Source organism: Toxotes jaculatrix, chromosome 14, assembly GCF_017976425.1.
Source record: "Toxotes jaculatrix isolate fToxJac2 chromosome 14, fToxJac2.pri, whole genome shotgun sequence".
Taxonomy (NCBI): Eukaryota; Metazoa; Chordata; class Actinopteri; family Toxotidae; genus Toxotes; species Toxotes jaculatrix.
The window spans coordinates 10556729-10573305 of record NC_054407.1 but is presented as its reverse complement, the minus strand read 5'-3'; the positions used below and the strand labels follow the sequence as shown (position 1 = coordinate 10573305).

At 40.6% G+C, this 16577-nt stretch overlaps 1 protein-coding gene across 1 annotated transcript in view; it reads left to right on the top strand.

The window, feature by feature from the left end:
* The first annotated feature begins 2634 nt into the window (after positions 1-2634).
* clstn2a (calsyntenin 2a) overlaps positions 2635-16577 on the top strand; it is a 125940-nt gene continuing 111997 nt past the window's right edge. Inside the window, exon 1 of the mRNA XM_041055250.1 lies at positions 2635-2707. Within this exon, the coding sequence (XP_040911184.1) occupies positions 2635-2707 (73 nt within the window). The remainder of the gene's footprint in view (positions 2708-16577) is intronic.

Genomic DNA, 16577 nt, shown 5'->3' with positions numbered 1-16577 from the left:
TCTATAGTGCAGCTGGCAACTGATTTCCAAAGGGCTGTACAGTAAATGCCTTTCACAAGACTGTGCTTAGTTGCACAGGAGAAGAAATAATTAAAAGAATGTGGACGTTCATGTAGGTGCTGTGGCATTTCAGAGAAGGCTAAGAGAGAGGTTAATTTCATTCACAGTTTCATCAATTTAAAAAATATTGTACTGGTCAGCTTTAAACCTAACAATGAACTGTGGATTACAAAAGATTAATATGTGTTTCAAATCTTCATTGGTGCATTCCTTTTACATGCCATTGTGTGCGTGAGTGCTTATTTGTGTGTGTGTGTGAAGAAACAAGCTGACAAATACCATCATATTTCTCTGCAAAAACCTGTTATTCATTCGGCTGCTCAGACTCTATCAGTTAAAATCCACAACTGAGTTTGTCTCACCCAATCATCTGTGAAGCCACACCAGAGTTTGTGGAGATAGACAGAAAAAAAACAGGTCCTAGATGAATTTTCTGGGGATGGAGGATCATTTTCTGGTTTGTTTTGGAGGTAATACTACAGTGACCTGGAGCTAACCTGGCTGTTCATTTGGAGCTGTAAGAGTCAGATTGACATGACAACTGAGCCAATATAGTGTGTCCTAATAGGATCACTGGTTCAGTGGCTTGTTTGTATGAAAACAACACGTGCATGTTGACACACACTGATTGAACTATGAAGATCTTAGTGTTGACATTTCTAAGTAATGTGCTTTTTAAGGTAAAGCTTTGTTAAAATTAAAGTCCCTATCACAGTGAGACTCCAGCGCCTTAATTAATGAAACAATTTGTTGATAAGATGAATAATTTAGCAGTCATAAACCTTTGGGCTTGCTGGAGAATACTGGAGATGCTGGAACAGCAAAAAGTGAAAAAGGAAACCAGCTTATTCCATGTGATCCTGTGTGAAATGTTGAGATTAAAATGTGTAGGTGCCCATAATGTAACAACTCCTGAGTGATTGCTTACCTTAGGGCTTGACCAAAGGTATAGGGACAAAGGTTGCTCACTGCACTCTCCCCTGTGACTGCTCTGCTGTAACTTAGCTGCCGCTACCCATGGAAACAGCCAATTGGGAGAAAGTGTGTTTCAGTGCCTGCGTGTGCATGTAAATGTCGTCCTGCATGTGTTTGTCTGCATATGCATGTGTGTGTGTTTGTGCTCGATCTTTGTTATCCTCTTAACTCACTTGAGGTCTTCCCCCTCTCTCTAATCCCCAGAACACACACCCACACCCAAAAGAAGAAGAAACATGGGGGAATAATTGAAGAACATATGGCCGTTAGAGAAAAACAGTGATTCTGCCACAGGGCGAAAACTGAAAGACTCAAATCTGTGAGGGGGAGTATAGCTGCGCTGTTCGGGCTCTTGTTAGGAGGATACAGATGGAAACACATCATAGCGTAGCAGCTGCTTCATTCGATTATGAAAGGAATATTGCTGTAAGAACGTTCAAAAATCCACAGCTCATGTTACTCCTTAATTACATTTTTACATTTCCCAAATGTAGCCTAACTTACACAAGCAGTTTATTGAGGGTAACAGCTAAATAAACTATCTCAAGGATGCATATGAATAGTTGACCAAACTGAATTCCTAAATGGTCAGGAGGTGGACATCAGCAATGTGAGGCGTCTGATATAAGATCAAATCTGATCTAGTTTCTTTTAGTAATATGATATGAACAAATGTCAAGAAAATGTTAGTGTAAAGGTTATTTGAAAGAGTGGTACCCAATCTGGGAATGTCAGGATCCTGAAATGGGATTGTAAGATAAATCGGGGGGATGAGAACTGACAGTAAAGGGAACCAGAATCACTGATTTAGAAACTCTATGTGTTTAACTTCAATTATGCGAGAATTAATACTCCATCTGTGCTAATGACATTGTGATCCCATAGTTCCCATAGTAAATTAGCCACTGATTCATTTTGGGAGATTTGGTAAGTTTCTGGTGTCCTCCCTCACCACATCACGACTGTAGTTATATTCCTGTAGAGGAATGCAATCACTGTCAGTAAGTTTCGGTTGCAGCAGCCCTTTCCTGGGCTGCCAGTCCTTTCCCCTCTTATGATACATGAAACTACCAACAGAGTCACTCTCATCTCAGACAGATCCCCTCCTTACATCTCCTCCTGTCCATCACTTGCTCCTTCTCTCTTATTACGTCAAGTTTAACAAGTGAAGCCAGATCATTCCCAGAAAGGATGCTCTTATTCTTCAATATAAAAGTGTACAATTTTTCAAGCTTGGGGTGAACTCGTTTTGAAGCAACCAAAATTACTAGAGTGTTACAACGTGTATTTATTAGTGATTGTTTTTCACTGTGTATAAATGCAGCCACGTTTTGTTACCCTTATTTCACGTTATATTCAACATAAACAGTAGGCTGTGTAATATTTTGAAAAGCAATAACCGGAAATGTAGTTTTATTGACGCTGTTCAAACGTCAGTCTCTCTCTCTCTCTCTCTCTCTCTCTCTCTCTCTCTCTCTTTGCTGACAGTACTCAGTGAAGGTCTCTCGGCCAGCTGAGAAGATCCTTGCGCTTGGGAGGTGAGCCAGGATTTGAGAAGAGGACAGGACGGGGAGACATCACCCTCACAGCTCGACCACCATGCAGATACTCGGGGTCCCTTTTTTGCTGTTTTGGCTTATCTGGGGCCACTCCTGCGCTCTCGGCGGCAAAGGTAGGCACACGAACAAGAAAAAAGCCACGAAATGTTTGTCTGCTTTTTCGCGTTTGAGTTGCACAAGTTGGCAAGCAGAGCGCTAACGGTCCGTCCGACAACTTCATATCCGTTTATGAATTTTATTTTATTTTTTATTTTTTTTTTGGCTGTTTCTCGCTAAGTTCTGCTGAGTATTCCGTAAATTAATGGCTTTTCGTTTGGGTTGTCGAGGCCAATTAACGGGACAGGTGTTCACTTTGGTGGGAAGTTACAGCTTTGTTGTAATGACATGCAGGTGTATTGTGATAGGCTGGTGGGTAAATAACAGCCAATATAGACACGAGGGCTTCAGTGAAAGATTGTTGGCATTGTGGATTGATCAATCAGTTGTTTAAGTTATGACAGAAAAAATAGCGACAAACACCCATTTCAGTTTCCCAAAAATCCGAAGTAACGTCTTCAAATTAACCAAAATATATTCAGTTCATACATGATGTAAGACAGTGAACAGCAGCAAATCCCCACAAATGAGAAATGAGTAATTTACCGTGAAAAGTGAAACAAACAATGAATCGATTATCACACTTTCTGGCCTTACAGGTTAATTGACTAATCATTTCAGCTCTGAGGATAGACATAACTCACCACAGTTTCACTTACTTAACTAGGAATTCACACACTAGCCCAGTATTTATGTCAGCCTTACAGGGTCACTGGGAAACTCTTCTCCATATAATATTATGTTGCAGATGAAATCTTTTGTGCCCCAGTTGCTTTTGAAATGATTATCACCATAAACACCACTTCTATTGAGGGTTTCATAGGTTACGCTGCTGGTCGTGATTGGCTGGATGGCCAGTGATCTGAAGATGATTTCTGTCTATGATAATCGATTAGTGCTCGGGGAGGGCTACCATGGCCAGGGTGTTGTATTCCATCATATCCTCACCCTTTGATACCCTTACATCTTTCTCTCTCTCTCTCTCTCCCTCTCTCACACATGCACACACACACACAAAGCACAGACTGATGTTGCCTATGAAGGGCAGTGGTGGTTTACAGTGGTATTAATTGGGTCTCTGGAGTCAGAGTGCTGGGCTGACTGACTGTCTGTGCTCAACCAAACATTATCATTATTTTCCCCGTTTATAAAAGACCTCCATATGGCCAGGAGCCAGAAGCAAGGCTAACTGCGTTTAGATTAACTCTAGACAAGAGTCTGTTTGTTTTCTATTAAGACTTCAATGACTCATTTATTTTGTAAAGGTGAATCTGATGTGTGGACTTAGCTAATATATATTCTATGTACATATGTGTATACACACTCACACACATATATACATGTCCACAGCTGTTATTGGTTACATAATGCACAGGATGATGATCTATGTCATTTTGCTAAGATTTGAGGAGATCTGGTATTGCTATGTAACGCCATTCCCTTTTAATGTTTGAAAAGGAATAGATCAAGGCCTCTGTGCTGGCTGGATGCTGGCTTGCTGTATAAGTGAGGCCCAGAGAGTGAGTTATTTGTGTGTGTGTGTGTGTGTAGATTTTGTATTTACAAGCAGTACGAGCTCAGCAGAATACAGTATATACATGAGACAAAGGCTTGCTGCTGAATACCTTTACATAAGAAGTCGGGAAATAGACCAGAGCAGATGAATGCCAAACAACACAGACTGAGAGGATTTGAGGGGGCTCTGAAAGAGAAAGAATGGGAGAAAAAAAAAAAATCGAAAACAAGATCAGATTTATGGGTGTCTTTTCAACAGAGCGGTCTAGCTGCATTATCCTCGCTGGAACATAAATCGTAAAAGCGTTGTGGAACATAGAAGCATAACTCAGGTTTCCCTCTCCTGTGCAATGACTGGTGAAACAATGTCTGGTGGGAACGGCTCTACCCGTCCTGTCGTTCTTTCTCTCTTTACTGTAATTCATGCCCTTTCTATTCTCTTTCTTTCCTCTGCTTTCTCACTTGTGTTTTCCTCCCTGTCTCTCTCTCTCTTTCTTCCTTTGACTCCACATCACTCTGTGCTGCTCTGCTCCATTGAGCTGATGCCATTCAGAGGGCAAATGTCACAGAGAGAGAGGAGAGTTTCGTCATTCTCCTTCTCTCGCCTTTTTCCAGGCTTGAACAGCCTTCAGTCTGATTTCCAGAGCTGCCGCTCTCTCTCTCTCTCTCTCTCTCTCTCTCTCTCTCTCTCTCTCTCTCCACAGCCATGGATTCAATTCCAAAGTTTTATGGGCTTAAGTGAGATGTATAAATGGCGAGGCCGTCTTCTTTCTGTCTTACTTTGCCTTTTCTCATCTGGAGTGTGTCACATTCTCACTCAATCCAGGGTACCTCTATTACTGACCCCCTCCTCAGTCCCATTTTTGTCCCCTCCCTTTTCCTATAGTCTGTTCAGCCTTTCTCTGTCTCTTACCCCTGCTCTAGGTTTACTTCACCACTCCACCTCAGTCCTTCTCTATTCTTAGCAATGCTCAGTTTTTAATGCCTTTGTGCTGGTGACAGCTGTGGTCAGAGGCATTATGTTTTCAAGTTGTCTGTCTGTACATCCCATTCCATTGAACGTGATATCTCAGGAACAGCTCGAGGGAATTTCCTCAAATTAGGCACGAATGTTCAGTTAGACTTAAGGATGCACTGATTCAAATTTGGTAGTCAAAGGTCAAGGTGATTGTGATCTCACAAAACATGTTTTTGGCCATGACTCAAGAATTTGTATTTTAATTATGCTAATTTATAGTTCCTTTAAACTCTTCACAACATATATGATATGAGTCTGGATATAGAGGTAAACTGGTTGGCGGAAGCTTACAGCTGCGAGGCAGTGCACCATTTAGTCACAGCATTAAAACCGGTAACTGGTTTTAATGTTGGGGCTGATCAGTGTTCATTATATGTAAAAACTCATGTGTGCATGAATTGTGGTGGCAGGCAGTTGTATTGAAAAAGACTGAGTACCCTTGTGCTTTGCACAGGCAGTTATACGTGTGTGGAGGACTGTCAGGTCTGTGTGCTGCTGTAGAAGTATATGCAAATGAGGGCAGATATGCAAATTAATGTCCTAATTTGGATGTTAATTACTCAGCACGGCTAATTATAATATGTCTGATGAGGCGTAAGGTGGAGGAGAGCAGCGAAATGGAAGGGCTGCCATAGGATGATGTATGTGTGGCGATGAGAGAATGAGTGTTTGTTGTTCGTGTGTGTGAGGGAGAGAGAGGTGTTTGTGCTTAGGGCTGTGTCTACGCCGGTATTACACCAGCTGGTCCAATGGCCCCGGTGGGGCTTTCTGGTCAGCACTGCTCAATATGTGGTAGATAAACATTGCATGCAGCACTGACTTCTGAGAGACACTCACACTCTTCCCCCTGGTCTCACACTAATGCATGTACACATGCATTCACACACTTGGACACCCCTATCCTTTAAAACTATCTGAGTAAACACTTTTTTATTTCTTAATAAAAACACACATATTTTCCCCTTGAAGCTTCGCCAGGTGGCCGGTTGTCAGTAAATGAGTGAAGTGGTGCTTTAGAGGAGATGGAGAGAGTGAGAGGAGAAACAACAATGGGAGAGGAAATAGGAGAAAGAAGCATAAAAGGAGACACATACTTTTTTAAAACCTTATATAATGTGCATGCAGATTCTCCATAATAATTTCATCATAACTCTTTTTTTTCGCATTCTTTTTTTTCCCATTTCATACCTTTTTCATAATTTTCATCTCTGTATGCTTTAGGAACACAAATGTATGAGACATCAAGAGATTCAGAAACACAGAGAATGGAATGGAAGAGCTGGATGGGGACCAGCTTTCCCAAACCATGACCCTACAACATCAAAAGACTGGGTGCATGTGTTAGCCAGTCCCACTTAAGAGTATATCAATGGCGCCAGTGGGAAGTGTTACTTAATTCAGTTCGGTCACCCCTGGTGTCAACTGCGACTACAGCTGTGTCGCAATCTGGCTCCATCGTGTCTCTATTGCGATTAAAATATTTGCTGGAAGCATTACAAGCATACAGCTCTTGTTACATGCACATGAAGTTCAACTCTTCGAGTGAATATTCAGAAAGTTTGAAGTTAATAACTTTTGTGGTTTTTCTGTCTCGGGTAAGTGTTAATTGCAAGTCAGCACTGTCAGGACAGAAAATGGACAAGACTGACCTTTGTGCAGTCATCCGCTACCTCGGTCTCAAGGGCTTATCACCCAAGGAGGTCTTTGGCCTGATTTGACCTGATTTGGCAACTTCAGACTACTACCTCTGCCCCAAGGTTAAGAAGGAGCTCAGTGGTCGCCATTTTGACAGTGATGATGACGTCATTGTAGCTGTGGGCCATTTTCTGGACATCCAAGACGCTGAGTTTTATAAAAAATGGATAGGTGGTGGTTTAATTAATATAAAAAAGGGCTGAAAAAATGTTGTGGCCTGTATATTTACAAGTGAATTTTTGTGCTTCACAGATGCAAGCTGCTTCTTCAAAAATACAGTCGAGCGTGAGAAATGAAATGCTCATACATCTGACGTCGGACAGATTATAAACTGTGAAGAGTATTTACAAATTCTGTGATATATATCATTTGGTTGGATGGTGTTTGTGTATTTTCTGTCATTAAATATATGAATGCGGTTGCCCTAGGTATAATTTTATTAATTTCATTATCTTCTCTTAAAAATCTTTCTTTCCTCTGAGTAATATTCAGTTGTTTAAATTTAGCATCTTTGCCCTTATGGCCATTAAAGTAAAAACATGGAAAAATAGCCAAGTGTTGGCAGCAAGAGTAGATCCTAGGGCACATAAGGAGGAGGTTCACTGCCTCTGAACTTCTTTGGAGGTTTTGTGTTAGTGGAAAATGTTGTCTTGAAGTGCAGTTTTTTTTTAGTGTTCAGATAAGCATGCAGAACTACCAATTTGTAAAAAAGCTTGTCCTTAGTCAGGGCTCTGCTGAATAGAGCAACGTTCAGCAGCGACCTACAAACTGAACTTCGGCTGTGTCCCACGAGCTGGTGTCATTGAAGTGTTATCTGTTGTCTCTATGCACACAGGCCTAGCAATCCTTTATTAAACAATAGACCACAGTCTGTTGTGACTCATCATAAAGCCTGAAGTTATGAAGACATGCACCAGTGCGCACTGTTTTAATTATAATTCAAATACAAACTTATTAGGCTGCTGTGTATTTGCACACCTAATAAAATGTGTTAACATTGTAGTGTGTGTTCAGTTCCAACCAAGTATAATATAAGAAACACACACAGAAACACACACGCCCTCGCTCACGAAGCTCTTTTCATGTTACCCCGAACTCGATTGAGTCATCTTCTTCATCTCCCTTTCAAGTTGTCCTGTGTGGGCCTCTTGTATAGTCAGTCCAAAGCCTCACTATGCGCTTTGAAATGGCTCTATATTTGATTTTTTTATTGCTTCTGATTCCCGCCCGTAGAAACCATGAAAGAGCCAAGTATTTTCCATCATGAGATACGATTCTGGAGATGTTTTACAACCACAGGTTTGCGTTAATGTTGGAGAGGTAGGCTACAAAGTGAAACTACATAGTGTAACATCACAGGTGCTGTGGAAAGTCAATTCTTTTAAGTCTGCTAATGCTTTGCCTACAAGGCAACTCAGTGTGTGACTGAAAAAGAAATCATTTTTAAGACAACAAAAGAATACCTTGAGAGGAGACTGAGCATAACTCTGTGTGTGTGTGTGTGTGTGTGTGTGTGTGTGTGTGTGTGTGTGAAAAACAGACAAGAAAGAAACAGTCTGAGTGGTTTGCAGCTATGTCTGCATGCATGTAGAGACTCATGCACCTGGTGTACCTCAAGCTACAATCGCTGCTCAGGAAGAAAGTGATCACAGCGGGGAGGGAAAATGAAAGCATGTCCTCAAGAAGAAAGGTTTTAATTTTCATGAGTCATCAGGCAGTAGAGTTATCTCTGTTTCTCTCTGTCTGTCTTCCCGTTTCTTCTCCTATGACTCTCTCTGTCTCTATTTCCCCCCCTGCCTCTGTCTGTGTCGTTGACTTTGCCTCTCAGTTCTTTTCCCCTCCTGGCAGCAGCACATTAGATATGAGGTTTGGATTGTGTGTCAGTGCAAATATTCCTGTTTCTCCTCTCAGATCACTTTCATATTTTCATCTTCTTCTTCCTTTGTAAAGAGCCTCACCTCACTACAGAGAGTATGTCTTCACCTCCGTCACTGCCCGTCAAGGCTCCTCTTTTGTCCTCTGCTCTCCATCCCCTCGCCCTCTTTTCATATAAAACATTTAGATGATGTAGCCATGAAGTGTAACTGTATTTGACTGTGTGTGTGTATTACTTTTGTATATCTTGTTTTTTGTGCACATAATCCATGTAAGCAACTTATCATGTCAGCAGGCTCAACTGAGACACCTGCTAATTAGGTACTTCATGCCTCTTGGGCTTGGATTACATTTATAATGTGAAAGTAATGAATATTTGCATTACAAGCAAATGAAAAGTAGATTTGTTTTCTTGCCTAAGAACAGAGTATATATCTTTAGAAATCTTCTTGTCAAAGCAACCTAGACAGAAATTGTATTTAACTCCATTTTACTAATATCCTAATTTAATTTTCTCCTGAAAATGATGACGTCTTTGATGAGGAGTAGCAAAGGAATACATTTTCACTGATTAAAGTCTTGTCAGGCACAGAAACATGAGCTTGACATAGCTGATGAGTCCACACTGAAGTTGGCAAAGTTTTAAAGTTATAATAATAAATAATCATATGCTGTAATGAGAAATGGGCAGTATTTCTTTTGAAATATTCTTGCGTTGAGATGTTTGTTCTTTAATTAAAAATGATGGTCGGGGATTAGTGGGAATAAGAGAAACTGGTTTATTTTCTGTTTTTTATTTATTTATTTTTTTTTTTAAATTCTAGGTCCGCTAAGTGTATTTAAGGACAAAAAAACCCCAAAACATACTTTCTTCCTCTTTCTTCTTTCTTGTGGCATGTTTTCTTTTGTTCTGCTCTTTAGTTGTCATTATGTATGAAATATAAAGGCACATGAAAAGGCACTTTCTAGTTAAATGAAACATATAGAGTTTATTTAAATTAAATACAAGCACAATCAGAACACAATAATTGTTGTGTACTTAAAGAAGCACACTTCCCCTCATAAAAAATACATACATTATACTCCAAGACCCATGGTTATTTATCTGCTTAGTACTAAGCAGATCAAACCCTGCTGTGGTTGAGCACCTGCACAAATATTGACTTTTTCGAGTCACCAGTTATTATAACAGGAAGTGTTCTCCAGGGATTTAATAACCTCATTTGTGTTATCCACAGTTTTTGTTTATACTTTTAAAGTATAATTTCTTGTTGAACATGCGATTGTGTCTCACCTAATACACTGCCTGTTTCCCTGATCCATAAATTTGGATGTGTCAGGACTGAACCTCTATTTCCAATTTCCATTTGCAGTGTTTTTGATGTATGGTTTGTTGTTGCCCTCAGAGCCATTTGCTCCTCCTCCTCCTCTATACACGCTTCCTATATGCTCCTCCGGCCTTTCAACCAAAACTTGACTGCTGAGTTCATCTTGCTGTTTGTTCTCCACTAAGCTGTTTAACTCACTGCTTTTCTCGCTCTCTACATTACTTCGCTTTCCGTCTTTGTCCCTACAGAATGAGCAGTATATTCCCACCCACCGCTCTTGTGTCAGCACAACAACAACATTTCCCATCAAGTCCATGTCAAATCAGATGAGTTTTAATTTTTACTTACTCTGGTGTAATGACATTTTCTGTTTATTTTATTCATGGTCCACGGCGTTTGCTATTACAACTCTGTTCTCTGTCAGCAAAAAATCCTATTAATCTTTCTGCAGGTTCAGCATTGTTTTTGCACAGTCTGATAATGGTGCTTACCCAGGTTTTTCCGAGCTCATTATTGTTAATCGATTGACATTCGTCATCACAGATGCAAAATGAAACATCCGTTTTTATCAGCCAGAGCTCGTCTAGGCCTTTGTGCAGTTTAATGTATAAAATCTCACACCAGTTTACATGTATGTGTGACAACGAGTTCTTCGTCGGAGGTGATAGTTCCTCATACAAGGTGACAAGGAAAGGCTGAGGAGAGGGTGTTATTTACAGCTGACAGGTAGTGTTCACACTGAAAGTGTATGCAGTATGAGTTTGTGGTAACTGGATTAATTGAAACTTTATTCATGAAGAGATACTTGGTCCTTATGCTGGCAGTCATTTCTTGTAATATGGCATCACATGGCTCAAATATGATTCTCTCTCATGCTGGTCATGATGGTATGTTGCCATGAACTGTACTAACGCCTCTCTATCCTTATGTTTTTCTTCTTTTTTGGTTTTTGGTTTCTGTTGAGGGTAGACGTAGAGAAGCTCAATGACTGCCATTATTTATTGAATCAAGTTCTGAATTGTTTTCTTGAAAAAAAAAGGTAAATAAGTGTATAAATTCAAACATTTCTCTCTCCTCTAGCTTCGTGTGTCTTTCTCTGAAGCAGTCAGTTTTTTTTTTTATAAGACAGATGCAGCAGACAAATACATTTGTGTTGTTTTTGTGAGACGGTAAAACGACTCCCTCTCTGTGTTAAATAAACTTTTATGCACTGTTTTTCAAGAGACAAAGGCAGTCAGATCAAAGAAATGACTGTCTTGCAAACAAAAAGCCTGGCAAGAAGACATATCTGAAGTAAGGACATTCTCTTCAGTCTATACCTGTCACAATTAACCCACCACTGAACTGCTAAGTTTCTATTAAAATGCCAAGGCTTTGTGTGTAGATTGCTCACCCCACATATCTCCGTGGCACGTTTCCTCTGTAATTATAGTCAATTTTCTTCACACGCAGACAATAACTTTATTGTATTGAGTTGAAAAGACAGCAGCACCACTCTGGCACATTAGAATGGAGTGGAAAAATTACTTTTGATTGTTGAAAACAAGGAAATGCTTGAAACAGCCAGCCTCTTTGCCATGGCAACATACTCTTCAAATCCTCCAGAGACTAAATAATTTACTTCTCCAGGACACTATAGTCAGATTTGTGTTTTTCTCTTCCAGATTATTGGATGAGTAAATTCAACTCCACTTGTAATAAAAACTTTACAGCTTTCATTTTACCATTTATGTGATCCGCTGGCAGCATTGACTGTGTGTGTGAAATATGTTTTGCACTAATATAAAGCAGTGGGTCAAATAGGAGCAAATTGCAATCACAAATATGTCATTTATAAGCCTGTTACATTGTGCTGAAAATCGGTATCCATTCACCTTTTATGCTTGGATTGGTGGTGTTTTGAACCTTATAATTACGCTTTATTACATGTCACAGGAAATAGGTATTTAGTGAGGGAAAACAAGATTGTTTTTGTAAAACATTCAGATCCCCAGAGGCAGTTGTGGGGAGAGAGTGGATGGGTAGAGGAGAGGAGACGATCACAAATGAAATAACCAGAGTGAAAGTGCGTGGCGGTGAATAAGACAGCACTGATTCCGCTGCTGATGCATTGGTTTGGGATGTATTAGTATTACAGATCATCAATCCTCTCGCCTCCCCTGCTCTCTTCTCTCCCTGTGTGACCACTCGCCCATTATCCTTTATTTAAAGTAATTGGCCAGAAAATGGTTCTGAGGTGTCATCAGAAAAGGAAAAGTGCTCCTGTTTGCAGCTATGGCAGCCCCAAGCTTGCAAGTTAGGGATGTAATGGGCTGTTTGCCTTTATTGGACATGAGTGTGTTGTTTCTCTGCCTACCTCTTTTGTACCTTCTCTCCCTCTGCTGCCCTTTCCCCCATGGCCCTTGCACGGCTTTCCTCCTTCCTTACCTCATGCACAATTAACATGCACACACACCCACATACACATTCACTTAGCAGCTCCTCAGCCTCTGTAATAAGGCGGCTGTCCTCCTCAGTAATAGGGATCAGCTGTGAGTGGAGTGGTCCAAGATGGCAGCTCCACAAGGGATCAGACAGATGCTTGCGGATAAGACAAATCAGGGAGAAGATGGCAAGCTTACTCGTCTTGTTAACCTCTGACCTTTGTCTCTCTTCCCTCTCTCTGACCGCATGGACTATAGTTACTGTAGGACTGCTCACATCGGTAGCAACGAGGCTGAGACTTAATAAAATATTAAAGAGATACACTGTTTACCTCTCAAGGTGCTGTTTGCCTTTAAAGCATCATTTCTTTATTTAGACAGTAGCCTGGAGGAGCAAAGTGAAGGGGGAACACCAGTAATTGCATGGGAAGTCGTGACAGCAATTCACCATCTTGGATTTTTACCAGCTCTTACAGGCATTCTGTTGAGTAGAATCATCACGTTCAGCAGACTCTCTTCTTTTAGTTCTGCATTACTTTGAGAAATGAGGTGATTTGAAAAAAAAATACCAGGCGTTGATGCTACCCTCTTTGCTGCTGCAGAATATGTAATTCATCCCTGTTGTCAGATATTGATTTAAGGAGAAAAGTGATGATAAACAATGTTTTCTTTCCCACCCTGATCCCTATGGTAGATTTAAACAAACTGCTGAGAGTAATATGGCTCGGCATAGTATTAAATTCCAAAAATGCCCTCCACAGTCTTCTAACTTATGACACTGTGGAAGTATAACTATAATACTCCAAATTTTTCAAATTCCCCACCCCACCCCGTTTGTGGCCTCGACACCCGCATCTTTTATGCTGAGAGATGATATAGAAAACAAATGCAATGAAGAAGAAGCAGCTCTCTGCGATGCCACATAAATGTCTTTCCTGCCTCAGAATTATAGTTCATCCAGAAAAACCACTGCAGTCTGAGGTGTTGTGCCTTATTACTACATGTACAGAGCAGAATGAATGTGGTTTGACATATTTTGTCATGGCTTTCACATTGCAGCTGACATCATTTGCCATCTGATTCTCTGAGAGCTCGCTACCTATCTGCATATTCAGGCGACTTGGTGAAATATTTAAATAAGATCAGGTTAACTGTTATTATACTGTCTGTCCTATGCACGCACAAGGGACCTCCAGTGTCCCTCTATGTGTTGAACCTCCAGCTTTCTTTCTTTCTTTCTTTGGCGCCTGCCCCACTTGAAGTTGAAAGAAGAGGCGGAGGACAGAGGTGCGACAGAAAATACAAAAGAGAGAGAAAAGAATCAGACTGGGCGAGAAGAAGAGGGCTAGAAGAGAGACAATGTGGAGAGGGTACAGAGGAGAAGCGAGATGATAGAGAGAAAGAGAAAGGCAGAGATAAGGAAAAGAATGAAAAAGTGAGAGCATCGTGACAGAAAACAAAGGAAGATGAAGGGGGAGAGGCTACGTGGTGTGGTGTGATGTTTGCCATTGCTGCTCATTGTTTGGCGGTGTGAGCGGTCTGCGGTCAGCGGCAAGCCCCAGAGCGATTCATCATGATTATGTGGTGGTAGGCAGGTAATGTCACAGCAGGCAGGGCTGGGCATACCCGAGGCAGAGGCTGCCGCTATTTCTGGGCATCTTGTCTTTGCCAGCCAGGATGTTGTTGGTCACATCAGCTTGTGCGGTGTCCCTGCTTGTGCCCTCTGGATGTCTCTCTGTTGTTTCTTTCTCTTTTCATATTTTCTTTTTTTTCTGTTGGACCCTTGAAAATGTCTGCTATGTGGGTAGCTGTTTGTTTCTCTTGGGCCAAATGACGTGTGGCTTCTACATTTACAAATGGATGGTGTGTGTTTTAGCTTTTCTATGTTTATGTTTTTGGTTATTTTTACTCCCCTCTCCTGTCTGCCATGTCACAGCACCGGTGACTCATTAAAGATGTTTTAAATGTCAAATGTCACTTTCTGTCTCCATCTGTTTGGCTCTCACCTCCTTCTCTCTCACTTTCTCCTCCCTCTCAACCTTTCCCTGTGATTCTTTATCTCTACCCTTCTTGTGCCTCTGACTTCTGTGGCATTTGCTGTCATTCCTAACCTTGATCATTTACATCTCTTTTATGTTCCCAGTCAGCTACCTTTCGCTCCTTCTAAAAACAGCTCACACTGTGCAGTGATGAACCCTTGCGCTTGTTTGTCCAAATGTCAGCAGTTTTGTACATAAACCTGATGTTGTTGTGTGTGTGTGTGTGTGTGTGTGTGTGTGAAGGAACTCATGAAAAAAAAAGAAAGAAATCAATCGCTTGTGTGTGCAGCTTTTTCTATTTGTGTGTATACTTGCAGCTTTTTGTGGGTGGGTGTTTTTGGAGCAGACACACACACACACACACACACACGCACACAGACTTACTTTAATGGCATGCGCACTTCCTGTACACCAAGTCTCTACTGCACAGTGTGGTGGTAGGGAAGTCTAAATGATTAATGATCGCCTCTGTGGTGTGTCTACCAAGGCTGCAGCTAAAACCAGTGTCATTCTCCCTTACTGCTGTCACTCCATGAATATTGTATAGACTATGGACTTGCGGACCTGCTTGCTTAAAAAAGTAAGTCCAGTTCTGTCCATTCCCTACCAGTCGGTCATGTTTTAATATCCATTTAATTGTCGAGCCAAATATTAACTTATCTGATGTCTTCGTACTAAAGGTAAGGATCTAAAACATTTTCGTAGTGCTCCCGATTTATATACTACAATACTAGCTGAAGTCATACCCATTTCATGAAAGCTTTTTCAATTTGCTGCTCTTAAATATCTTTGTGGGGAAAAATCCTTTTAGTGGACAGTATTTGCATTTTACATATCCATCAGCAACAACAATCACTGTTTGCAAAATGAGAAGTGCGCAGTTAGCATAAGCAGCAATAACCATCTCAACCCAGCTGACAGTTAAAGGATAAGAGCGATGATATTTGGTATTATTCTGGCAGTCAATGAAAAGACCAAAATTAACAATGATTTGATACTACTCATGGGTGTTACCTGTGTCGTCACATCCTGATACAACTTATTATGTTGTTCTATAGACCTCAGTGAGCCACACAGTTGCACTAACACTCTCCTTCTTTACAAAGAACACACATACTGGAGTTTGTTTTGAATGAGTCCCACGTACACTTGAAAATACTCATTAACACACCAAATTTGTATTAATCCGTGACTGAAAATAGTCAATATCAGATGCAAATTCACTTTGAATTTAATCAGCATCTGCTAAAATTTACACAGCACAGTTTTAGTAAATTACCTTTGCTTTACTTGCTCTTCAAAAATAAAACTACTGTTTATATTTGTGACCAATTTTTAAAGATTTACACTTTCAGAAAGAACAAATGGGCTTGGGAAACAGAGAAACAGATTAACATCAGCCTGATTCTTTTAGTTTTGGTAAAGCTGCAGAAACCCTGGATTCTACGCTTCCCATAATGCAACCAGCATCTTTCATTAGACCCTCTCTGTCCTCTCTCTCCTTCTAAATGACCACCTCTGTCAAATTTCCTGTAAAAAAACCCCAAAACAAAACAAAAAACAAACAAACAAACTGAAGTTTCACACCTAAACTGAGATAACCTCAGGTGACATTATAATACTGTTCCCAGGTGACTGGTAAACTGAACTTCATGTGTAAAATTGGTGGATTACATATAAAAATGTAGTACTCAACACATTGTTGGCTGGTAAACAATTTAAAGGTGCACATTCTTCACATCAATGAGCATTTAGCACCAAAGATGCCAAAGGTGAGAAAGACGTGCAAATTACCACTTCATTTTGACAGTATCTATTAAACCATGTGCCTAAACTGCAGTGGTAGTGTCAAAATCATCATGTACTGTAACCATTAAGTTGACAGTGTATATTACTGCAAAGTATTAGCGTGTTAGCCTGCTGCTGTGTGCCCTTAGGTGCTCTGGAATATGATTACCCATATGCAGTTTTGTGCTGTCAGCACAATCTCAGAG